Source organism: Oryctolagus cuniculus, chromosome 4 (genome assembly GCF_051225735.1).
Source record: "Oryctolagus cuniculus isolate XC-2025 breed Fujian yellow rabbit chromosome 4, ASM5122573v1, whole genome shotgun sequence".
NCBI lineage: Eukaryota > Metazoa > Chordata > Mammalia > Lagomorpha > Leporidae > Oryctolagus > Oryctolagus cuniculus.
Window position 1 is genome coordinate 10,876,162 of NC_142870.1, and position 25,769 is coordinate 10,901,930.

The 25,769-nt window shown below is 52.3% G+C and overlaps 1 protein-coding gene and 2 long non-coding RNA genes across 9 annotated transcripts in view; 1 reads left to right on the forward strand and 2 right to left on the reverse strand.

Annotated features, from left to right (window-relative positions):
* LOC149126904 (uncharacterized) overlaps window positions 1–15,437 on the reverse strand; it is a 34,208-nt gene extending 18,771 nt beyond the window's left edge. For 4 of the 5 annotated variants that reach the window (XR_016233023.1, XR_016233022.1, XR_016233021.1 and 1 more), the window contains exon 1: window positions 1,816–15,437. This is a non-coding gene — a long non-coding RNA (uncharacterized LOC149126904). The remainder of the gene's footprint in view (window positions 1–1,815) is intronic. The other variant, XR_016233020.1, reaches the window with a different exon arrangement.
* Window positions 15,438–15,574: 137 nt separating this feature from the next.
* On the forward strand, window positions 15,575–24,599 carry LOC149126905 (uncharacterized). The gene is made up of 2 exons (XR_016233026.1): window positions 15,575–15,897; window positions 16,268–24,599. It is a non-coding gene; the product is annotated as an uncharacterized LOC149126905 (long non-coding RNA).
* MRPS6 (mitochondrial ribosomal protein S6) overlaps window positions 24,110–25,769 on the reverse strand; it is a 66,683-nt gene continuing 65,023 nt past the window's right edge. For all 3 annotated transcript variants that reach the window (XM_070071862.2, XM_089331479.1, XM_070071861.2), the window contains exon 3: window positions 24,110–24,732. In XM_070071862.2, coding sequence (XP_069927963.1) covers window positions 24,540–24,732 — 193 coding nt within the window. In that variant the 3' untranslated portion in view covers window positions 24,110–24,539. The remainder of the gene's footprint in view (window positions 24,733–25,769) is intronic.

Here is a 25,769-nt window from a genome sequence, read left to right on the forward strand (position 1 = left end):
ATTTGTCAAAAATTTGTGCTATGGATGGGGCAGGCCTTGTGGCACAGTGGGTAGAGCCACTGCTTGGGACACCTGCATCCCCTCTCAGGCTGCTGGCTTGAGCCTGGCTACTCTGCACTTCCAATCCAGCTTCCTGTTAATGCACCTGGGAGGCAGAAGACGATGGCCCAAGGACACGGGAGATCCAGACTGAGTTCTTGACTCCTGGCTTTGGCCCGGCCCAGCCCTGGCTGTTGTGGGCATTTTGGGAATGAACCAGTGATGGAAGCTTTCTCTCCCCACCCATCACCCACCCCTCGCCTGCCTTTCAAATAAATAAATCTTTTAAAAAACACACACTTATTTATGACCCAGGATATGGTCTCATCTGGTGAAAATTCCATGTAAGGAATGTGAATTCTGCTGTAACTGGGTGGGCCTATAAATGTCCTATAATGTCAATGAAAATCAATGGTCTATCATGTTGTTTGGCTTTTCCAATACCATATTTTTGCTGATTTTTTGGTTTTTCTCTGCCATATTTTGGCTGAATTTTTTGGCTTTTCTGTATTTTTGCTGATTTGGTTTTTCTATACCATATTTTTGCTGCTTTTTGGTCTACTAAGTTCTATTGATTACTGAAAGAGGAATGTTGACATCTCCAATTTAATTGTGCACTTGCCTATTTCTCATTTCAGTTTTGTTAGTTTTTGCTTGATGCATGTGCAGACTGTTGCTTGGTGCATGCACATTTAGGATTGTTGTATAGTCTTGATGACAAACATTATGTATTTCCCTTTTTTATCTCTGGTAATATTTTTTCACTCTGAAATTAGTTTGTCTGATATCCTATAACCACTTTAGTTTTCTCCTGATTAGTGATATATATTTTTGATTAGTAATATATAAGTATTTCCATCTTTACTTTTAGCTTGCCTATGAAACAATAATTGAATCATTTTTAAAATCTATCCTAGCCATCTTTAAGTTAATGAGTTTAGTCCATTTATATTTAGTTACTGATTTTTAAACCCAGTTCTACAGTTTTATGATCTGTTTAATTTTGCCTATTTTTAATTTCAATGTTTTCCTTTTTCCTGCTTCTTTTAGGTTAAACATTTTTTTGTTTTCCATGTATTACACATTTGTTATGTATCTCTATGTATAATTTTAAATTAGTTGTTCTAGGGGTTAAAATGTACATACAAGGGTGGCTTTGTGGCGTAGAGGGTAAAGCTGCTCCCTGTGACCCAGCAGCCTGTAAGGATGCCAGTTTGTGTCCCGGCTGCTCCACGTCCAATCCAGCTCCCTGCTGATGGCCTGAGAAAAGCAGCTGAAGGGCGCCCAAGTACTTGGGTCCCTGCCACCCACATGGGAGACGAGGATGAAGCTCCTGGTTCCTGCCTGCCTATCCAGGGAGTGAACCAGTGGATGGAAGATCTCTCTCTCTCTGTAACTGACTTTCAAATAAATAAATCTTGAAAAAATATACACATACACACTTCTCAAGTCTGTGTAGAAGTACTTGGATACCACTGTAAGTGTGGTGCACTAACACCATGTAAGTTCCCTTACTCTCCCTCTGTTATGTTGTGGTTGACTTATTTATCAGCACACATTGAAAACCCCACCAGACAATGCTAGAATTTTTGCCTTCAACCATCAAAAATATTTTAAAGAACTCAAGAAGAAAACATTATGAGAATTCTTCAAAAACTTCACAGAAAATGCATATTATGAGAAAATTATGCATGGATTTGAAACTTGCCTGCACCAAAATACACCTATGTTTTCATCCCATTTCCCATTTACTTTTTGAAGTAACTGCATACTTACCCCGGTATTTACCATTTATATTGCTTGTCCTTCATTTTTTTTGATATTCCAATTTCCCTCCTGGTGTCATTTCCCATCTGTCTAAAGAACTTCCTGCAGCAACAGCTGGCGAAGATGCAGCCTCTGTTCTCCTTCACCCAACAGTGTGGTCAGCTCCCCGTCACTCCTGCAGGGTGTTTCACTGAGGCTCGGGGGCTGACAACTCCTCCTGCCGGGTGTTTCACTGAGGCTCGTGGGCTGACAACAACTCCTGCCGGGTGTTTCACTGAGGCTCGGGGGCTGACAACTCCTCCTGCCGGGTGTTTCACTGAGGCTCGTGGGCCGACAACTCCTCCTGCGGGTGTTTCACTGAGGCTCGTGGGCTGACAACTCCTCCTGCGGGTGTTTCACTGAGGCTCGGGGGCTGACAACTCCTCCTGCCGGGTGTTTCACTGAGGCTCGGGGGCTGACAACAACTCCTGCCGGGTGTTTCACTGAGGCTCGTGGGCTGACAACTCCTCCTGCCGGGTGTTTTCACTGAGGCTCGTGGGCTGACAACTCCTCCTGCGGGTGTTTCACTGAGGCTCGTGGGCTGACAACTCCTCCTGCTGGGTGTTTCACTGAGGCTTGTGGGCTGACAACTCCTCCTGCCGGGTGTTTCACTGAGGCTCGGGGGCTGACAACAACTCCTGCCGGGTGTTTCACTGAGGCTCGTGGGCTGACAACTCCTCCTGCCGGGTGTTTCACTGAGGCTCGTGGGCTGACAACTCCTCCTGCGGGTGTTTCACTGAGGCTCGTGGGCTGACAACTCCTCCTGCGGGTGTTTCACTGAGGCTCGTGGGCTGACAACTCCTTTCTTTGCACACCTTAAACATGTTCGTGTCATTCTGGAGAAACCTGCTGTTACGTGGATTGTTCCTGGTGAGCAATGTGTTGTTGTTTTTCTCTGGATGCTTTAAATATGTTTTGCTTTTTTCTTTAGTTTTCAGCACTTTGCTAAGGCTGTGTCTGGGCATGGAGTTATTTGAGTTTATCTAAGATTTTCTAAACTTCTTGAATCAATAGGTGTATGTTTTTCTCCATGTTGGTCACTTCCAGCCATTGTTTCTTCAAATTTTTTTGATGATTATAATCGTTGTGCTTTTTTCCTAGGACTCCTATGACAAGGTTGTTAAACTTTTTGTCATTTTTCCACAGACTCAATCCCTTTCCTCTTTGTTGCTCAGATTTTAAAATTAGAAATTATATTGAAGTCCACTGATTCTCTCCTTTGTTGTCTAACTTTGCTTCTGTGTCCATGCAGTGTGAATTATATTTGTTACAATATTTTCATTTCTAAAACTTCTTTTGGGTATTCTTTGTATTTTGTATTTCTTTTCTAAGACATTTTATGTTTTCATTCATTTCAAAAACGTTTGCCTGTACATGTTGAAGTGTTTGTATAATCACTGCTTTAAATTCAATGTCATCGCAGCACTTGGCATCTGTCTTTTCCCGTACAAGTTGAGACTTTCCGAGTTCTTCAAACGTACTTACTAATTTTTTTATTGCTTCCTTGATGTTTGGATGATTGGAAGACTAGATCTTCTCCAAATCTTGTGGAGAACGCTGCGTCCAGGTCACAGTTCCAACAGCTCTTCTCCAGGCTGTGGTTCCTGTATCAGCTCTGTTTGCCAGGACTTCCACTCTGCCCCTGTGTATATATTCACTCTCCAGTGACCGGCCTGGGACCTGGGCAATGGTTTATTTTGCAGTTCCGTTCTCAAGGTCTACAGTATGTTACTCAGGGTCAAGTCTATTCTTGTGCATCTCATGGGTGAGTCCAGAAGTTCATAAACAACTTTATAGGGTTGCTTACCCTAGCTTCTCTCTCTGTCCCCCTCTCTCCCCACCACCCCACCCCTCATCCTTTCCAGTTCCCAGAGGCTTCAGTTTCTGGTTCTCTGGCTAGAAATCAGGGGCTTTACTTAACTGTTCTGCTACAGGCTCCTCACAACTATGTCTGTGTACAGGAACAAGTGAGGACGGAGAGGGGGAAAACAAGCTTTGGGGACTCCCCCCACCCTCTTGGAACTGCGACTCCTCTTCCCTCAAAGCTTTAGGCTCCTACAAACTGTTTTACCCCAGCCATGCAAGATTGTCTGAGGGCTGAGGCCCAAGAGGAGGAAGAAAGCAACAAAACACAACAAGGGATTCCTCCACTCCTTGCTGCTCCCCCAAGCCAGACTAGACAGTTCTTCTGGGGCTCTCTGTCTATACCACTGCCCACTCTCCTGAGTCACTGCCTACCTCTGGATTGCAGGCTGCCCTGAATCCAACATGGTAACTCAGCAGCATTTGAAATCCTGTCTCCTTGTTCAACCTGCCAACTCCTATTTGCTTTTCAGGGTCCTGGAGTAGCTACCCCATGCATCCCGTGTGAGTTTTCACTGCAGCATTCTCTAGGAAGGCGAATGCTTCCTCTTCCCCTGAACCAGAACCCACCGGGTTTTTATTTGTTGCTCCAAAAAACATGATTGGAACAGGAAATTCATAGGCCTCATCAGCTGCCAAAGAGGTTTGTGGCACAGAAAAGCTCCTCAGCCCAAGGCGGAGGGCGCGGATCCATGAACTCACCAACCAGCATGTGTGCTCAGGTAGAATCGGTGCACGTCCTTGGAGAGGACTGCGGCTGCTCCAGACTCAAGACAGCTTCCCAGAGAGCAGGAGAGGCAGAGTGTTCTTGGCAGGTGGGAAGGCGCGCTTTGGGAGCCAGGCAAGAAGGAGGGTGTGCAAGTGTGGGTCACAGCAAGGAGTTCACAAGGGCCAGAGGGTGACCCTCGGTGCTCTCTCGAGACCATGCAGAGATGCGAATGGCATGGCTTTATCAGGCAGCAGCGGTGACCTACATTGAACCTAATGTGATTCCAAATCTACTGGAAGCTGTCATCCTGATGGTATCCATCACAGATCCCAACTCCAGCTCTCGCTCTCAGTTCTACACATACGCTAGGCTATGCAGGCTTTTCTCATGCGAAGAAGGAATCCATTCACTCTGTAGGCTTGGCAACAAGCTCTGCTGCTGACACATACACCACTGGTAGCTATTCTGAACTGCTATTTCAGAGATCAAAAATTCAATGAAGAGACGGAAAGCCAAACACAAACATGAAGCATGCTAAAGAATAAAAAGCCAAAGGAAAAGTTTTAATTCCATATTTTCATTAATATAAAGTAGAAGAACAGCCACAAATGAGTGGCATAATCAGTATAATGCATTTCTCTCTGCTTTCTGAAAAATTCATATTTATCAAAGCTTGAGGCAGAGCATGGAAATAACTATGAGGAAATGCAGAAAACACATTAGAAATAAAAAAGGAAATAAATTCCCAAGGAAGGTAAATCCAGCATGCAATAAGATTATTCCAATCCCCATAGACAAACACACATAGGCCCACGTGTGAGCCATCCAGTGGCTTTGCCACAGGGACAATGGGCTGACTCTGACCTCGAGCATGGCCCTCAGAGCCTCACCATCCAACAGGAGGATGCTTTTTTGGGGAAAAATCATATGCTGTTCCCCACGCTATACAATTGTTTACAAAAACATGGCTGGCTAAGGATGAAATGAAAATTGACAACAGTTCATCTTAAGAACGAATTTGGTGCCATTGCCAAGCAACTTGCTGGAAAGTCAAAATGAGGTTTTGCCTCCTGTTGCCTCCCATGTATTAACCATCCCCAAGATGGTTCCAGAGAAGAACAAATAGCAGAGTTCTGTTCCATAGCTGAACTCAAAAAGAGCGAGGCTGGCGCCGCAGCTCACTAGGCTAATCCTCCACCTTGCGGCGCCGGCACACCGGGTTCTATCCCGGCCGGGGCACCGGATTCTGTCCTGGTTGCCCCTCTTCCAGGCCAGCCCTCTGCTGTGGCCAGGGAGTGCAGTGGAGGATGGCCCAAGTGCTTGGGCCCTGCACCCCATGGGAGACCAGGAGAAGCACCTGGCTCCTGCCATCGGATCAGCGCGGTGCACCGGCTGCAGCGCGCCAGCTGCGGCGGCCATTGGAGGGTGAACCAACGGCAAAGGAAGACCTTTCTCTCTGTCTCTCTCTCTCACACTGTCCACTCTGCCTGTCAAAAAAAAAAAAAGGCAGCGAGCCCAGAAACAAATGGGTAACCCACAGCAGAGTGTAGCAACTAAAGTCTCAAAACAGAGCCACACCCAACAAATTCAAACACAAGGTCTACACATCCGGGCTGGGCTCCTGGATCCATGCTGGAGAGCAGCCCCCTGGCTGGGAACTGGAAGGAGCCACTGACGTTGAATCAGAAGTTCCCAAGAGTGACTCAGCTCCTGAATCCAATGGGACACACTCTGTTCAGGGAGGCAGGAAGCTGGCGGGTGACGAGTAACCATGAGTAACCAGGATGAATGGTTGGTTCACAAGGTTTCCTTCTGACCACGACTTCAGAACTGGCCCCACATTCATCATTGGGGCGCAGAGGCAAAACCACTTCTGCCTGAGTCTTTCCCCAAATTCCCAGTGGGGCTGTCCAGACAGGAACTACAGACAGAGGCAAGGGTCTATGCACCTGCTTGTTCACGGGGAGAAAACACAGGACCGCACTGCAGAGGGCTCCTTGCGCCATGCTCTCTGCTGTGCCAGGCAGAGGTCAAGTGCATTGCGCAGGAGGCGAGACACTTCTGACGTGCCACTGTGGGCCCAGTGATGTCGCACATCTCAGCAACTGAGAGAAGCCGACGGCACACAAGGAAGCAGGCCAGACTTGGAGGCAGAAGAGTTTAGGGGACTTTTCCAGACTTTCCCTCCTTCGGGCCTCAGTGCCCTCATATGTAAGTGGCAATGTTGACAACCATTCTACAGGCTTACAGGAGATACAGAGAGCAACGTAAACAAATTATTATTATTAGGTATACATAGATTCTTTGAAGTAAAAAAAAAATGCCCCAATGATTTAATTTTTGCTTTGAATTTCTACTAGGATTCCTGAAGAGATTTATAATTTATAGGCAACAGCTCAGTGCCTTGGAGCAGTGGGATCAATGAGTGATGCCTATCTGGGGGCAGTGGCTCCATGGCCTCCAGCGCTCTGGCTACGGGACCACATGAGTGGGCACCCCATGAGGGGAGAGGATGGCCCAGCACCAGGCCTGGGTCTGTGAACCCACACACCGCCGGCGTGCAGCTGGAGGTACACTCTATACGAGTGGCGTCGGCCCCGGCTGTCTCTCTGTAGGCAGAGGCCCTGACTCGCTCCACTCCCTCCGCACAGCCCACACTGCCTGGAAGCTGAATTCCGAAGTCCCAACAAGAAGCAGATGAAATCCCCTTCCTCTGTCACTTACCACCTCGGCGTCGCGGGCTTTAGAAGCCCCTCCCTTTTTAAACGACAGCCGTCTTGGGATATAATTCACAGGCCACTAATTTAAAGCGAACAGTCCCGACTAGTGCCTCGGCTCAATAGGCTAATCCTTAGCCTGCGGCGCCAGCACCCCGGGTTCTAGTCCCGGTCAGGGCGCCGGATTCTGTCCCGGTTGCTCCTCTTCCAGGCCAGCTCTCTGCTGTGGCCCGGGAGTGCAGTGGAGGATGGCCCAAGTGCTTGGGCCCTGCACCCCATGGGAGACCAGGAGAAGCACCTGATTCCTGACTTTGGATCAGCGCAGTGCGCCGGCCGCAGCGGCCATTGGGGGGGTGAACCAACAGTAAAGGAAGACCTTTATCTCTGTCTCTCTCTCTCACTGTCCACTCTGTCAAATAATAAAATAAAATAAAAAATAAAGCGAATAGTCCCATGGCTTTTAGTGGTGTCCCCAAAATGTGCTGCCTCTGACATCACAATCCTGAAAGGAACCCCGGACCCACCAGCTGTCGCTCCCCAGCGCCCCATCCCGTCGCCCTCCTCACCCGCTTCCTGCCTGTGGATTCACCTCTGCGTGTGCATTTCACATAACTGCGATCACACGACGTGACACCTCCAGGGAAGCCCCCCCGCAGCCTGATGCGTCCCAGGTTGATCCATGTAGCAGCATGTATCCGTGGGCACTCCCCTTCATCACTGTGCGTGGCGAGGCCACATGTAACTGACATGCAGCCGTCTGCATTGCCTCCTCCCCCGGGGCTCCATGAAAAGTAAGGTTTCATGAGCAGCTGTGTGCTCAGACCAGCCTGTGTGTGAACGCAGGTTTTACAGTTCTCCCGGGAATGCCCACGGAGGAGTGGGATTGCTGAGTTACGTGGGATGATTTTTTTTTTTTTTAAGATTTTATTTGTTGAAAGTCAGAGTTATAGAGAGAGGCAGAGACAGAGAGAGAGGTCTTCCATCTGTTGGTTCACTCCCCAGAAGGCCGCAACAGCCAGAGCTGCGCTGATCCAAAGCCAGGAGCCAAGAGCTTCTTCTGGGTCTCCCACGCAGGTGCAGGGGCCCAAGGACCTGGGCCATCTTCCACTACTTTCTCAGGCCATAGAAGAGAACTGGGCCGGCGCCGCGGCTCACTAGGCTAATCCTCCGCCTTGCGGCGCCGGCACCCCGGGTTCTAGTCCCGGTCGGGGCACCGGATTCTGTCCCGGTTGCTCCTCTTCCAGGCCAGCTCTCTGCTGTGGCCAGGGAGTGCAGTGGAGGATGGCCCAGGTGCTTGGGCCCTGCACCCCATGGGAGACCAGGAGAAGTACCTGGCTCCTGCCATTGGATCAGCGCGGTGTGCCGGCCACAGCGTGCTGGCCGCGGTGGCCATTGGAGGGTGAACCAACGGTAAAAGGAAGACCTGTCTCTCTCTCTCACTGTCCACTCTGCCTGTCCAAAAAAAAAAAAAAAAAAAAAAGGAAGAGAGCTGGATCGGAAGTAGAGCAGCTGGGACTCGAACCAGTGTCCATATGGGATGCCGGCACCACAGGTGGCAGCTTTACCTGCTATGCCACAGCGCTGGCCCCAAGTCGGATGATTTTTAAAGCCACTAATAAACAACTGAACTATGGAAAAAAACACACAGCATCCCTGTCTCTTTCCTGGAGAGCATTACAAACTGGTAGAGATCGGGTCCCTTTCTCCTCAAGCCCTGTCCCTAAATGGTGGCGGTTTTAGGCACAGCAAGTCCTCTCCCCTGCGCTTCCATGCACTCTCCTAGACGTGAGGGTAGAGGCATGAGCCACTTACTGAAGTCCAGGCACGTGCCACAGAACAACGTCTCAGTCAGCAAAGGACGGCACAGGCAGGCAGTGGTCTCACACGATCATATCACGTTGGAGCCAGCGCTGCAGGCAGCGGGTGAAGCCCCGCCCGGCTTATGACACTAGCATTTCATACTGGAGTATGGGTTCAAGTCCCAGCGGTTCAACTTCCGATCCAGCTTCCTGCTAGTGCCCTTGGGAAGACAGAGGAGGATGGCCCAAGGACATGGGTCGCTGCCACCCACAAGAGAGACCTGGGTGGAGTTCCTGACTCCTGGCTTCCGCCTGGCTCAGCCCTGACTGTTGTGGCCATTTGGGGAGTGAACCGGCAGATGGAAGATCTCTGTCTCTTAATGTTGTTCTGCCTTTCACGTAAACAAATACATTTTTGAAGACTGTAACACCTGATGACCTAACTGTCTCCGTTTGTGTAAGCACTCTGTGATGTTCAGACCATGACCATATCACCTACTGAGGTTCCCAACAGGAACCTTATGAACTCAGCCCAACCCAGGAAACACTTAGAAAGAAAACACAGTAGAGATCAGTAAAGCGCAGGTCCAAGCCTCGGAGTTCAGGACACAGAGCAAAGCTTCCCGTCACGTGCAAGGCCACCACTCGCAGGCCTGCCTGGGCAACGAAGGAGACACTCGGATCGCAGGGAGAGGCAAAGACCAGAGCGGTAGGCAGGTAACCTGGGCGGCCAAAGCCTGGAGTTACACGACCTCAGCTGCTCTGAACAGAGAGGCAGGAGGGCGAGGGGAGCCAGCAGCGGGCAGGACATGACTGCGGGGGATGTGTGGGGCTGGCCACACCTTGAACCTCTGACCACTTAGGCTGAGTCGACACAGTGCACCCGGAGCATTCTTCTGGATGGAAACTGTAATTCTATTGGCCACGAGCAAAAGGGAAAAAAATTATCTCAGTATAGAATGACTAACAGGATGCTACATCTTTCATTTTTTTTCCCACAGTCGCTACGGGGGAAGTATTGTGGTTTTCTGCGTTTCTTCCCCAGTGGAAGAGTAAAACTCAATGTGGCATCACGGAAAAATACAAGGCCGCCACGAAGAAGCCGCCTGCCTGCCTCCGCCTGAGAGAGGCACAGGGAAGGGGAACCGCGTGGTTTTCTTCCACAGGGGCTCAGCCCTGGGCGCCCCACCCCTCGGGGGCCAGTAGGCAAGGGCTGGCAGGGCCCGGTGGCAGCCCAGAACCGGAAGCAGGAGTGGAGTTCACCAGTCCGTGGATGGCTGTGCAGGAGCAGGACAGGCGTGCCCCCTCTGAGAGACAGAGGATGCTGTTTCCTGAGAAAGTTCTAGAATCAGATGTCCACGCCACACACGCTGGTGTCTGAGGGTCGCCGGTGCCTGAGCGCCTCCCCCAGACACTGTCATGTCATGTCACCTGAGTCTGTTTGGTGGGGTTTGGGCCTCTCGGGACCAACGTCCTCCAGTGGTTGCTGCCTCTCCTCTAGGACATCATAAGGAAAAGTCCAAAATGTCGGCCTTGGAGCCGGCGCTGTGGCGTAGCAAATAAAACCACCTCCTGCAGTGCTGGCATCCCATATGGGCACTGGTTTGAGTCCCGGCTGCTCCACTTCCGATCCAGTTCTCTGCTGCTGCCTGGGAAAGCAGTAGAAGATGACCCAAGTCCTTGGGCCCCCGCACCCGTGTGGGAGACCCAGAAGAAGCTCCTGGCTCCTGGCTCCTGGCTTTGGATTGGCACAGCTCTAGCCCTTGCGGCCAATTGGGGAGTGAACCTACGGATGGAAGACCTCTTTCTCTCTCTGTCTCTCTCTGTGTGTGTCTCTCTCTCTCTCTGCCTCTCCTTCTCTCTCTTTGTAACTCTGACTTCCAAATAAAAAATAAATAAATCTTCAAAATGTTGGCCTTCTGGGTGCCAGATCCCCTGCCTCTCCCTATCCTGGTCACCCTTGGCCTGGGACAAGGCCTGGCTGTGCTCCACACACACCGCTTCCTTCCAAGCACCCCAGGGTGCACCTGCTGCTGCCCCGCCTCCCCATCGGGGACTGTCACCGTCACAAAGGAGTTCAGCATCCCTCAAGGTGGCCTCGAGCCTACGGGCCTCTGCTCCAGGGAGTTTCAGCACACTTCTGCCAGCTCCCTCAAGTTGTCCCAGGGCCCTGCCTTCCCCCACCTCTGAAATCTGCTTCTCCAATTTGACACCACATCTACCAGGGTTCTGACTTCAGATTCATAACCACTGTAACACTCAGAATTTGTACCTTCCCAGTGGAGGGCTGGCTTCCCCCACTGGCCTCCCCTGCAGACCTGACTCTCAGCCAGCTGTTAAGTTTGGGGAAAACCCAGTTCTCTGTTGCTCACCACGGGGCTAGCTGGTCGTGGGTTACATGCAAACCATGGCACCCGCCTCCTTTAAGGCCCGCCCACCTGATCATCAACACAGCTGACACCCGTGCCTCGCTCGGCAAGCGACTACCACAGCGTTTCCTCTCCTTCCTGTCAAAGTCTCCAACGCGAAACACAGGACTCTCATACAAATACTTAATGAACATGTGACTCACTGCTGAGCAAGCCGAGAAGGTAGTAAAAGATGGCTCCAAGAGCATTTGTGGGGCCGGCGCTGTGGCACAGTAGGCTAAGCCTCCACCTGTGGCGCCAGCATCCCATATGGGCGCTGGTTCGTGTCCCGGCTGCTCCTCTTCTGATCCAGCTCTCTGCTTACCTGAGAAAGCAGCGCAGGATGGCCCATGTGCTCGGGCCCCTGCACCCACATAGGAGACCCCGAGGAAACTCCTGGCTCCTGGCTTTGGATCAGCACAGCTCCGGCCATTGTGGCCATTTGGGAAGTGGACCAGCAGATAGAAGACCTCTCTGTCTCTCCCTCTCTCTGTAACTCTACCTCTCAAATAAATAAAATCGTGAGAGGAAGAGAGAAAGAGAGAGAGAAGGGAGAGGGAGAGGGAGAGGGAGAGGGACAGGGAGAGGGAGAGGGAGAGAGAGAGACTCTGTAGCATTTACTGACATTTAAGAACATCAGAAGAACTGCTGGGTTAGAAACAAATCGTATGAATCCTCAAGCAGGAATAATAAGACCATCGCTTCGGTACCTTGTCCAAGGAACTCACAAGTTAACTGCAACTCTACTGTTTCCGGACTTGTCACCAGTAAATAGTAACATCAAACACACGATTTCAGATGATTTCAGAATGAAATCATCCCTGGGTGAACCTGTCAAACAGTGCCCAAGGATCTGCCCCTTTGCCTTACTCCTAAGTTTGGGATTATTTTTCTTAACAATCCCTCCAAAGAGAAAAGCCTAAACTGTTATCTCTGAATCTCCAAACTTACTCCTTCTTGAATTACAACAGAAAGGAAGAGAGAAAGCCGTCAGTGCACCCCTCAGCCCAGTGGGCACCTGAGCGACTTCACACAGGAGGAGTGGCATTCTGGCATCTCCCAGGTACAGACGGCCGTCAGCTCTCCCAGGACAAGTCCTGGCCAAAACCACAGCCACTTCGAGTCCCAGGCCAGCTCCTCAGGACTCCAGGAGGTGAGCCAATGCTCTCTGCACCCCCTCCCCTAATGCTCTGAGGCCGAGGATCCCACACGGAGTCCTTACAGGACTGAGACAGCCCAGTGTCCACCCACGCTGGTCGGGGGCTCATCAGCCTCCTTTGCGGCAAGGGTCTCTCCTTCACGCTCTTGATGGGTTTGGAGCCACCACTTCTTGCTCTCTGCCCTGAGACGGCTAACCATTGAACAGTGTCTTCACCCAAACCTCTTTATTTGAAGAAATTTCTAAGCCATAATTTCTTTGAGGTTAAATAACCCAAACTGTCATCTTAACCCTATTATTAGTTGTGCTTTGCTTAGTTTGAGAGCCTTTTGGGTCTCCCCTAAGCCCAGAGAGAGCACAGCCGGGCCCAAGGGTCCATGGCCTCACAAGCCAGGGCCTCGCCTCCACCCCCCAGACCACACTGGCTTTCTCTGAAAGCCTGGTGCAGTTCACACGTGTACAACACAGGGAAGCTAGCTGTGGGGACCCTCCAGGGCTATTTCTCATCTTATTTTGCTTGCTCAGTCTTTCTTTATTGTTAATGGAAAATTTTCTAATGGGTTTTTAGCATATGGTCATTGTTTTTAAAAATGAGGAAATCATAGTTCAAAAAAGAAAAAAAAAAAAAAAAAAAAAAAAAAGGCCCCACCACACTCCCAGGGGTCAGGAGCTCGCCTATGCCGGAGCTCAGCATTTTGGTTGGTTTTGGTTGTTTTTTTCCTGATTATCTAAGAAGAGATCAGACCATATGGGGCTGCTCCGGAAGCGCCTGGGACTTTTTTCATGCAACAAAGGTCACAGAGGCTCAGCCAGGGCCCCACACTCTCCCCTGCTCGGGTGGCCCCAGCCTTCCCAGCATTTGACCGTCGCCGTCACTACAAACCCAGTTCGACCCCAAGGCAGCTCCTCATCCCGGCACCAGTCCTCGTAGCGGTGTGGGGGATGCAGAGACAAAACAAAATGTCCCCAGCAACACTGAGGTGTCCACCGAAGAGAAGCCAGCTCAGGAAGTGGGAGAGCAACGGCACAGCAAGCACCCAAAGGCGCTCAGACAGGAAGGCTGGGTGCACGGGGATGTGTGTTCCCTTTAATTTTAAAAATAATTATACAGGGTGGGCACCGTGGCAGAGCAGGTACAGCTGCCCCGGGATGCTCGCGTCCCACATCAGAGTGCCTGGGGTGGAGTCCGCCCTTTGTTTCTCATCCAGCTTCCTGCTGATGCACACCCTGGGAGGCAGAACACGGGGGCCCAAGCATCTGGGTCCCTGTGACCCACATGGGGGACCCAGACTAACTTCTAGGTTCCTGGCTCTCGCCGAGCCCAGTGCGGGCTGTTGGGAGCATTTGGGGAGTGAACCAGCAGATGGGAGATCACCATCTCTTGTCTCTGCGGTTCTTTCAAATAAACGAATAATTTTTAAATGACACAGTGCACCACACTTGCTTTGATATGTAGATATGCGTATACACTGTGGAATGGCTAATTCAGGCTATTACTGCACCTACTTACCCTTTCTTTGAGGCGAGATCCAAACTCTACTCTGAGCCACTGGCAGGCAGGCCTGTACCACACTGTGCTAATGCTAGGAGGTACACACATCTCTTTAACTTACTCCTCCTGTCCAATGAGAACGCGTCCCCACCTACCCCCTCCAGTCCCCAGTCACAATTTTGCTCCTGGCTTCAGATTTCAACCTTCAGTTTCCACAAGTGGCTCACTGCGCATAACACGAAGTCCTCTAGGTTCGTCCACGTTGTCACAAATGATGGGACCTCCTTCTTTGAGGCTGGATTGAGAGACTGATGCAGACCCAAGCCTCTCCTAGGTTCCCTCTTCTGAGTCCACCTGGGTTCTTCCCCAGGGTGCTGTGTGCCTGACGCTGGGTGAACCAAGCTGCCCATGGCATGGGACTGTTGCAGTGGCTCAGTGTCCTGGGCCAACACCCCCTGACGCTCACGGATGACCCTCACACCATGGGTCTTCTCCCAGGTGTCTCTGTGCTCAAAATCATGTCAAAAACCAGACATCAGTCTTCTACTCCATTGCACTGTATGGACCCCCACTGATACTACACCAACGCATTGATATTTTTTGCTATCTGTAATGTTGATTTATTTTGAGATTAACTGTATTTATCCAAAATACCATTAGGCATAGTTTCCATGTCCTTTTACTCTCATTGATGTCACAACTAGTTCTTTGTGCAAGCACACGTCGGTTTCCAATGATGGGATAATAAATTCAGATGTAACTGATTTCTATAGTCCTCCTACTGCATAACCTTTAGGTCGTTTTCAACCTTTTGATGATCTCTTTTTTCTTATACAGATTTATTTATTTGAAAGTCAGAGCTACAGAGAAAAAGGGAGAGACAGAGATCAGTCTTCCACCCGCTGGTTCACTCTCCAGAAGGCTACAACGGCCAGGGCTAAGCCAGGCCGAAGTCAGGAGCCAGGAGCTTTGTCCAGGTCTCGATTGTGGGTGCAAATGCCCAAGCGCTGGGCCATCCTCTGCTGCTTCCCCAGGCCATTAGCAGGGAGCTGGGTTGGAAAGGGAGCAGCCGGGACCGAATCAGCGCCCACATGGGATGCTGGTATCATAGGTGTCAGCTTTACCCGTTTTGCCACAGTGCCAGTGCCTCAATTACCTTAAAGAACAGTTTGGTCACCGTCCTTAAACCCGAACTCTGCAGCATCAGAGCTGAAGGTAAACGCCTACCCGAGGGGCTGCCGGACGGCAGGGCATGCCTTCTTTACGGCTTTCGCTACGCACTGGCGCTCCCTTCACGGTGTGTGATTTCACACCTACCGAGACTGTACTCCGCCTTCCTCACAGGCATTCAGTGTCTGGCCAGGCCATTCTCCATCTGGAATATTCGGAGGAGGGGGTCACTGAGCTGGCCCGTAGAACAAGATGTTTCACAGACAGGACACCTTAGGTTTGCCATTTTCTTTGGGGGAACTTTCTTCGTTCATCCAACAGCTTCATGCCAGGCACTGTTCTAGGCCAAGAATACCTCAGGGAAGCAGCCAGATAAAATCCACACCCCGACGGAGCTGACGCTCCACTGGAGAGGAGACAGAGTATAAAGTCAGGACACCACATAACCCACCAGATGGCAAGACAAGTGCAGTGGTGAAAATACAGCAGGTGAGGGGTTGCAGCAGCAGGGCTGTGGTCAGGATGGCCCTTCCCTCGGGAGGTGACACGTGACCAAGTCCTGAAGCAGAGGCCGTGCACATCACCCCCTGTCACTCTGCATTCCCGGCTTTTGACCCACTGCTGAGCCGAGTGGCCCCGGGCTGGTGGCTGAACTCCTCCGTGCCTCATTTTCCTCCACTGCAATACGGTGTCAGCGCCCACGGCACAGGGCTATTGGGGGTCTCAATGAATCAAGTTACTGCTCATAATGCACTTCAAACTGGGACGGGCACCTAGTAAATATTCCACGTGTCTGTGTTCAACACACGGATGCAGGAGGCGGCTGGGCAGAGGGCACTGCTGGCATGGCTAAGGCAGCGTGGGAGAGCCGTGGGTGGGAAGTAATGGGGTGACCGGACGGTGCCAGGCTTCACCGGCTTGCAAGGACACTGGCCTTCACTGTAATGCAACAGGATTCCTCCAAGGAACGATACGAAGTTAGACCAAAGGGTGCAAGCCAGCGGCCAAAGCAGGGAGCGCCGTGAGGAAGTGCAGTGGGTTGGGTGGTGTCTCCTCCAATTCTTGTCCAGCTGGAGCCCCGGCATGTGACATTATTTGGAAATAGAGTCTTTGCAGGTATAATGAGTCTGGGGCGGAGACCATGCTGGAACTGGGGTGGGCTCCAAATGCAAAGCTGGCGTCCTGGCACGGAGAGACCGAGACACCCAGGAGAGGAGGTCGTGTGAACACAGACGCGAACTGGAGGGACGCAGCCACAGGGCAAGGCGTGCCAGGAGCCACCAGGAGCTTGAAGAGGCGAGGAGGCCTCTCCCAGAGAGCTGTCAGAGGGAGCATGGCCCTGCCAGCACCTTGATTTTCTGACTTCCAGAACTGCGAGAAAATAAATTCCTGCTATTTTCGGTCACCGGGTTTGCGGCCCTTTCTCACCGCAGCCTCAGGGAATGAACACAGCAGACGCATGTGGCCCGGAAGGGAAACGAGGCTCCTGGGGCCCGGAGGTGAGCGGTGGTTGGATTCAGCTTTGTTTTGAAGGTGAGACCCCAAGATTCGTCCAGGGGACCGGCTGGGGGCCGGGGGGCTTCAGGGAAATGAGGGGTCCAGAATGACTGCAGGCTTCGGCTTGAACCTGTGGAAGGCAGGAAAGGTTCCAGAAAGGCGGGCTTAGGAGAGAAGCAGCAGCTCAGGGGTGGACGTGTGCAGCCTGAGAGGCCTTTAGACTTTCAAGGGAAGATGCCGGGTGGCGGGGCAGACTCCAGGAGGCAAATGGCAGCTAAAGACAAGCACCGGGGGCCTTACTGCAAACAAGACAGACAGAGTAAGGACACAGGAAGGAATGGAAGTCTCCACCACTGCAGAGCTGGAGGAAGGCAGTAAGATGTCCAAGAAGGACACGGAGGAAAAACAGCACGAACCCCGAGGTCATTACAGTAGTCAACGTTCTAGATGGGTGCTGTGCCCCAGAACTAGAGACTGAGCATGCTCCTGGGGAGACAGCGGGTCAGGTTAGCCTCTGGTCGTAACGTTTACGTCATTCATAATACCCATAATACATTTACGTCATTCATAATACAGGACCTTGTTTTGTGTTGAGTTTTTTTAAGACATCTTACTGGCCGGCGCCACAGCTCGCTTGGCTAATCCTCCACCTGTGGCACCGGCACACCGGGTTCTAGTCCCGGTCGGGGCGCCGGATTCTGTCCCGGTTGCTCCTCTTCCAGGCCAGCTCTCTGCTGTGGCCCGGGAGGGCAGTGGAGGATGGCCCAAGTGCTTGGGCCCTGCACCTGCATGGGAGACCAGGAGAAGCACCTGGCTCCTGGCCTCGGATCAGCGCGGCACACCAGCCGTAGCGGCCATTTGGAGAGTGAACCAACAGAAAAAGGAAGACCTTTCTCTCTCTCTCACTGTCTAACTCTGCCTGTCAAAAAAAATAAAAATAAAAATAAAAAAAGACATCTTATTTACTCTGTATTGTTAATCTGTTCATATCTAACTCAAGGCCAACAGCACTGTAACCCATGCCTGAAGGAAGCTCACTGAACACACAGGAGTGCTCTCTCCACCCATCAGAACTGTGCCTGGGACACAGGCCCTCCAGCATACCCACGGAGCCACCCTAAACAGCATGATCGCCAACAAAACACCCACAAATGCAAAAACCTGGTGCGAAGCAGCCCACGTGTCTCCAGCATGGGCACCGCTGCTTTGCTCTGGCCGGCAGCAGATTGGCCAGATAATACCTATTCTCTGCCACTCAGTGCTTTCTGGGAATACTCAACAAGAAATGCCCTGAGTATTGGTTCTGGGGTCTCAATTGTAGCAGGCAGGCAAGTTTGCAAATATGGGGGCCAGTGCTATAGCATAGTAGCGTCTGTGGTTTCAGCATCCCATATGGGCACCGGTTCGAGTCCTGGCTGCTCCCCTTCCAATCCAGCTCCCTGCTAATGGCCTGGGAAAGCAGAAGATGGCCCAAGTGCTTGAGCCCCTGCACCTGAGTGGGAGACCTGGAGGAAGCTCCCAGCTCCTGGCTTCAGATCAGCTCAACTCCGGCATTGCAGCCACTTGGGGAGTGAACCAGTGGATGGAAGACCTTTCTCTGTCTCTCCCTCTCTCTGTCGTAACTTTGCCTCTCAAATAAAATTTTTTTAAAGATCCTTTAAAAAATTTGCAACTATGGCATTTGCCAGCAATGAGGACAGACTGTGCCAGTCAACAGGTCTGGCATAGTAGTATCAAGTCTCTTTTGGAGACCCACCCCTGTCAACAACCCAGGGCCTTGGCACTCTGTGGGCTGGTTTCAGGCGCCTGACCCTTCTTCACGCTGCCACGTTGCGGGGAGCAGAGGACGTGCAGGGTTATCTTAGTACCCCACTGTTACCATCTGGGTAGAGGCTGATTTTTGGGGGGTCGTGGTGTGCCTGTCTAAAAACCAGACGTCACCAGCACCAATGGCTCCTTCCATCAGGACACTCCTCCCGCTGTGGGACTGTCAGGATACCTCCTGGCTGTATTTGGCCAAGTCCACGTCTCTTAAAGCTTCCTTTTCAGAGAGCCAAAAGAACACTGGCGATGTGAGTGCAGCAAAGGATCTCAGGGACTCCCTCTGCTGTGTCCCGGGCTGAAGCACAGTGCCTGTGCTGTTCAGAATCAGAGTCGCAGGTGGCCCCGCAGAACAGGTGATGAAAACAGTAGCTCACTTCAGTGAAAAGCAGCAAGCAGCTGGCTAGCCTAATCCTCCACCAGCGGCGCCGGCACACCGGGTTCTAGTCCCGCCTGGGGCACCAGTTCTGTCCCAGTTGCCCCTCTTCCAGTCCAGCTCTCTGCTGTGGCCCAGGAGTGCAGTGGAGGATGGCCCAAGTGCTTGGGCCCTGCACCTGCATGGGAGACCAGGAGGAAGCACCTGGCTCCTGGCTTCGGATCAGCACAGCGTGCCAGCCATAGCGGCCATTTGGAGGGTGAACCAACGGAAAAAGGAAGACCTTTCTCTCTGTCTCTCTCACTGTCTAACTCTGTCAAACAAACAAACAAACAAAAAAGCAGCAGGCAACGACTATGCCTGCAAGAGGTATTCTTGACCCTTCCTCCTCTCCCTGTCCTACCACTGGCCAACTTCCTGACTCCCTGATGGAGCCCCTCAGGGGGCTGGGCACTGAAGACTTGGAAGGGCTCTTGGCGACCACCTGGTCCACTGGTCACATTTTCCATACGAGGACATGGAGGCCGAAGGAAGCAACTGCCCGTGGCCGAGTGGCTGGCAGGCAGCAAAGCAGGGGCCTTGGAGCCAATCTCTCCCCCAAAATCCAATTATTCTACTACAGATCTTTTTTTTTCAAGGTAACCAAGAATCACATTCACTGCCCAGGAAATGACCATCACAGGACAGAATGGCCAGTTCCCAAGTGCAGGAGACAGGGCAGGGGTGGCAGGTGCACGACAAGGCCATTACGGGGCAGTCCTCTCTGTGCCGAGCCTCCTACCACAAACGTCAACAGCTCACACCACAGCCGGGACCGGATGATCAAAGCTCCCACACACACTTCAAAGCACAGCCCGTGCAGCTGGGGGACACGGAGCAGCACGCCCACCCTCTCATCCGCCTGGGCTGCCTTCTCTGGGACCCCGAATACCTCGCCTCGGCTTCCTGAGCACTCCTCTATGGAAGTTTGTGGAACCATCTTTTCCCTCGTGCGTGTGCAGGCGGCCGGGCTTTCTCAATAGAAGGCAGATTTTATAGCAAGTTAATATGCACAGGTCTGTTTCTTGGCTCTTGCAAATGATCCCTCAAGAAACCCTTAGCAGCCACAAATCGTCTTCTCTCCAGCACACAGCAACCAGGTGACCTGACTTTCGGAGTCTCAATGGCTGGGAACAGCCCCCGGGGCTCTGACGCTCCGAGCTCTGTGCCACCGTCACACTGGCCACACTGGCCACGTACGCCTGCTCCCAGGGGTTCCCAAAACACACCCGTGTCCCCACCTCCCCACTCCCCACTCACATGCTGCACTGTTTCCATGCGAGCTGACATGCCAGCTCTGCTGGGAAACCTCCTGGCCCCACCCCATCCCAGCACTAATGAATCCAGTTCTCTCTGTTTCCATAGCACTTGGCTTCTGCATCTCCATTATTGATTTTATTATGGCCTGTGTTTTAGGCAGCCGAGTATTTCCACCTCCGCTATGCGTCAGGCGCACTGCTCAGTCCTTTGTCTTCCATCCACGGCAGCACCTGCCCTCCGTGCGCTCTACAGATACACCCCTGGAGCAGTGTGGAGAGAAGAAAGCTCCACGCAGAACCAGGAAGCAGGGGGATGTGTACAGAAAGGATGCCTGAGCTCCAGCCCACACAGAACATTTTCTCCTGTTTGCTCCCGGGCTGGCCTTCGAAGACCTGAGGGGAAAAACTCTCCCGGAAGGGCAGCCCCACTCAATGCGCTCCTCCAGCGAGGAGGCCTGGAGCTTGGGTCACGGTTGGAATAGGGAGGCTCCAGGGGAACAGGTCACTCAGGGCCAGCCCCGTGCCGTGTGGCCCAGCCTGCAGGAACAATAGCACCCACCTCCACAGGCGTGTAGCAGGCTAAAGGTGGACTAAAGGATCAGGATGCGGCTGCCAAGCTCAGCTCACTTCCCTCTGAGCCCTGGGTGTCTGCGCTGTAAAATGAACAGGGCGACTGCTTCGTGGAGTTGTCGGGAAGGTCAGGGACTGACTGGCACCCTGACTCTTGCTGAAAGCACTGTCCTGTCTCCCTCGGGGTGGGGGAGGGCAGCTGCTCTTCTAGATCCTGGACTTGCCTTGCTGACACGCGGGGTAGCAGGCTGGTTGAATGCGAGTCCACAACACACAGCTTCCCTGTTTTCCTGGATCCTCAGCCTGCCGCCTCACTGCAGGCCTCCCTGGGCCCACACCATGCACTACACTTGCTCACCTTCAAAAAAGTGACCCCTGGGATTGTCGCAGGCCCGAGTGGTGGCCATTGCCTTTGGACACGGGCAACTGAATCCCGGAGGCACTACCATCACGCTAACACTGGCCTCCTCTCAGGACCTCAGCCCAGTGCCCTGGGAATACCTTCTTCCAGGCAGGCGGCAGAGAAAAGTCTTCCCAGAAAGACTGGAAAGGGGCAGGCATGTGGCTTAGTGATGAAGACATCCACTTCCCACATCAGGTGCCTGAGTTCAATTCTCAGCTCCGGCTCTGGGATCCAGCTTCCTGCGAATGCACTCACTGGGGGCTGTGCGGATGTCTCAAGTTCTTGGTTCCTGCCACCCATGTGGGAGACCTGGGTTGTGTCCCTGGGCTCCACCTTTGGTCCTGGTCAGAATACCACTGCTGGCATTTGAGAGACAAAGCAGTGAATGGAAGCTCTCTGGTCTCTACGTCTCAAATAAATAAATAAATACAACCTTGGAAGAAAGCAAGAGTAGTGTTGTACACTGGCTAGAGAAAGCAGAAATACACATCTCTTAGTTCCTCAACTGCAATCCTGTATCTTGAATGCCGACAAGTTCCTCCTACATCCCTCTAAGAGGCACGGCTGCTAGGTCAAGCCAAGACCACGGGTCAGATGGCACAAAGCACTTCCGGAAGATTGATCCTGTGCAAAGTGGACCACCAACAGTCAAAATTACAAATCCGAGCAAGACACCCTTTGGGAGGCATTCTGGAACTGGTGCCTCGCCGTGGGGCCTCCCCTCCCAGGGCTCATTTCACTCCTGCACACCCCTACATCTCTGTGTGTTTTCCTTGGGGGTCTCCAGCCTCGCGGATCTGGATCTCTCTCCTCTTCCCTTCTGTTCCCCAGCTCAGGGCATCAAGGAGTCTGCCTACAGCTCAGCACCCGTCAGGTCTCACTTCTTCATGCCCATGGAAGTAGCTTCCTCATCTCTCTAGCTAACCATCAGCTCCACACAGAGGCCTTGTTCACTCTCCACCCCAGCACACTGCTCGCCATCACCCAGTGAAGAGTGGCCCACCAGAGAGACGCTGGGCTCTGACGCCATACACACAGCCTGGACGTCACCCTGCACGTGTGATGTCCACGTCAGGCCTGTCGAGGTAGAGGCTGCACAAGGGCAAGGGTCCCCTTGGTTGCTGCGCCCCCCGCTGTGAATTAGTGGCTCAGAGCAGAGGGACAGTGGCTTCCTTTTGGAGCTTGCAAGGAGGGGAACTGGCACACGGCACGCTGTCCTACTTAGCCAGCCTCGTTCCTGACACTCTCTCTAAACTGTGCCACAGGATTCTAAATGCTTGCATGACCTGGAGTGCCCAATGGCATCAATCGCCTTCTCAGGGACTAGCAAGTACAGGAAAAGAAAGTGCTAGTGCCACTCGGGCCGAGAGGACAAACATGATCACCTGAGAGCACCTGCTGCTCCAGACACCCCCGGGCTCCGTTCAACCGGAAAGGGCAAAGGCAACCTCTGTGTTTACAGGATGAAAATGACCAGAACTGCACCCGAGTTCAGGACTCCAGCTGCTACCTGTCACCGTTAGGCCAAGGTCAAACCTGAGACGGTTTCCTCGTCCAATAACCAGGACTATGATCGCTCCCTCAGGGGGCTGGGAAAGGAGTGAATGAGGTTAACACGTGTGCGGTGAACACTCAGTGAATGTTATGGAAAATGGAAGACGAACCTCAGACAGCACCTGAGTGAAAGTACTCGGAGACCAACTGCCTGGGAGGAGGGTCTGTGCTCCTGGGAGTCCTGGCTGGGAGCCTGGGGTTTCAGGAAATCCCTAATGAAACAGGAAGCAGAGTATTTTTCCAGATAATCTCTACTTTATCCCTTTTACTTCCAGTTTACAGTTCCTAATACCCCTCTTTACTAAACTATTGCTCTTCAAAGAGACTTTTTATAGCTTTTTGCCTCTTGGAAGTTGAAGCTGGAAGCTGTCTGGGCTCTCCAGAATAAGCAAAATGACAAAAGTGATGGCTCAGGGCAGAGACCGGCAGCTTCCCAGGGGGAGAGAGCACCGAACCGGAGTCTGGAGACCGGCCCCTCCTGGCTCTGGGGGCATCTTCTACACAGCTCTCTATCCCTCAGTCTTGCCAGGGTTAATGGGCCAGATCTCTGGACCCCTTCCTGCCACATGACATCCTGACTGCATAAATCAACAACAGAACCCGACAGTCTTAGCGACTGGCACTCCCTCCAACACTCAGGGGCCGAAGTTTTATCATCCACATAGGTGACAGATGGACACTCTGCACAGGGCGCCCTCGGCTGCTCCAGTCTCTCCAGCTCACCAGCCCAGAAGAGACAGAGGTGGGAGTGCAACTGACCATTCCAGGAAAAAGCCTCAGCCTCACCCATCTCCAAAGCCACCCCAGAGGCTGGAGTTGCGGCACAGCGGGTCAGACGGCCTGCAAAGCCAGCATTCCACATTGGGGCACCAGTTTGATCCCCAGCCGCTCGGCTTCTGATCCAACTCTCTGCTCACTACCCAGGAAGGCAGCAGGTGACGGCCAAGTACTTGGGAGACTAGAGGAAGTTCTGGGTGCCTGGCTTTAGTCTGTCCCAGCCCCAGACATTGCAGCCATGTGAGGAGTGAACCACCAGAGTGGACTATATTCTCTCTCTCTTTCTCTCTGCCTTTCAAATCAGTCAATCGATCTTTAGAAAGATAAAAAGCCATTCTACTGCTAGGTGGCTACTTCCTCAAAAACATCTGCCCAGTGCCAAGGGACAGTGGAGGAGGCAGGGGCTGACAGGACGCAATGCCAGAGCCCAGCTCCCCCCCACAGAAAGCCGAACCCACCACAGCGACCACGACGCGTGACAGGAAGCTGATTTGTAGAAGGCCCAGAGGTCAAGGAAGAGACGCCCACTGCTCCCACCCCACTTCCCCCAGTGTAGGTCAGCAGCCCCACGTGCTATGAGGCCTTTATGGCCAGCAAGGCCATCGGAGCGCACGGCACTGGGTAAGGGAAGAGACAGCACATGTCCCAGGGTTTTTAAAATCATGTTTATTTCTCTCATCAGAGGCTGCCCATGTAGCACAGCGGTCTTCAATGCTGACTTTCACAAGGCTACCCAGTCTGAATGACTTGCTCACCATCCGAAGCAGTTTTGTGTTCTGCTCTTAAAAGATGGTGTTACTGTTGTGAAGGGGAGAGTCCACGCGGAGGAAGAAGGTACATTACTGACAATGACATCCAGGAGAATCTTCACCCGCTGGCGCCAGGTTGTACAGCAGCCCTCAGCGAGCAGGTCCCCCAGATCTTGCAGCAAAGGGGACTGAAAGTGAAAAACGCCATGGGGAAAAAAAAATCAAACAGCACCTGCCACATACGCCTAGACAAAGGCCACACTAGTGAGCTGTTCACCTAGGCTGCTCCAATGTGAGAGAATTAAACAGAAGCTGAAGTCTGGTGGATCTTCTCACTTCTTCTTCCTCTTTGTGGAATATAATTTCTCTTCAAGTGGGACAGGGACAATTCCTTCACATGGTTTTACTTCCTGAGTCAAAGGATGTTTTACAACATTCGGCCTAATCACATCAGTGTCTCGTGACAAATACTCCTTTATGCTTTCAACAGTAGTTGTTGGTGCATAAAAATCCACCAAGAAATACCTGCAATAAAATAAAAACGTGTGAATTCCCTGCATTCCGAAACATAACAATTCAGCTGTTGTAGGCAATGTTTTAATTTTGCTCTTCCCAGACACATATCAACTACACACCACCACGTGCACAACCTTGTCAAACAGCCACCACCAACCGCGGGGCCGAACACAAGCGCAGGGACCCCCTGAGCAACCACCCACTCCTATGGCCTTGTCCTCTGCGCTCCTGTGAAAACACGAATCCCAAACGCTTTATGGCTGCAAAAAGCACAGGGACATCACATACAGTGGGGGGTATGGAGAATTCTGGTAAAATGTGTGGGTCCGAGGCCAGAATTTTCTAATCCATCAAAAAGACTGAAATTTTCCAACTATCAGTTGGCTTTTTGGTGAAAACATCTTTTATAGTCTTCAGAGTTTCCAAAGATACTCCACGTGACTCAATACACCTGGGAGTCCCAGGGAATGCCATCAGTCCCATTTCACAAACCAGGGAAGGGTTCAGACCTACAAGGAAGAGAAGGGAGTTACTCAAAGCCTGGGCCAGATCCAGGATGCAACACTCCTCTCCGCAGACCAGACCGACGCCACGGGCAACCACGGGGGCCCACGGGTCTGAGAAGGACCCCGCCTCCGCGGCCGCTGCCCGCTGGGGACAACACAGAGCAAGCAGTGCCCTCGTCCCGCCCGCGCCTCCTCCCAGGTCTGTTTACGCCTCCGTGCACTGTGTGAACCAGACCAGGACAGCCTCTGGGGCAGGCCTTCATCGTTCTGCAACGCTCTAGCTGGTGGCGCTGGCCTCCTGGACAGCACTTGAACTTGTCCTGGCCACGCTCTTCTCAGTGCTCCCAAGCATAACCCCACCCTGGGTGTCGGCACTCGCTGTTCTGTCAGAAATGCTCTTTGCTGAAGTCCACGCAGCCTCTCCCTCGCATCCCATCATGCCCCTGTTCAAAAGCCAAGCCTCTCACAGAGGCCTTCCACCACCACTGCTCCTAAGGCAGCCCTCCCCCCGCCCCCGATGGCTTTACTCTTTTCCCACAG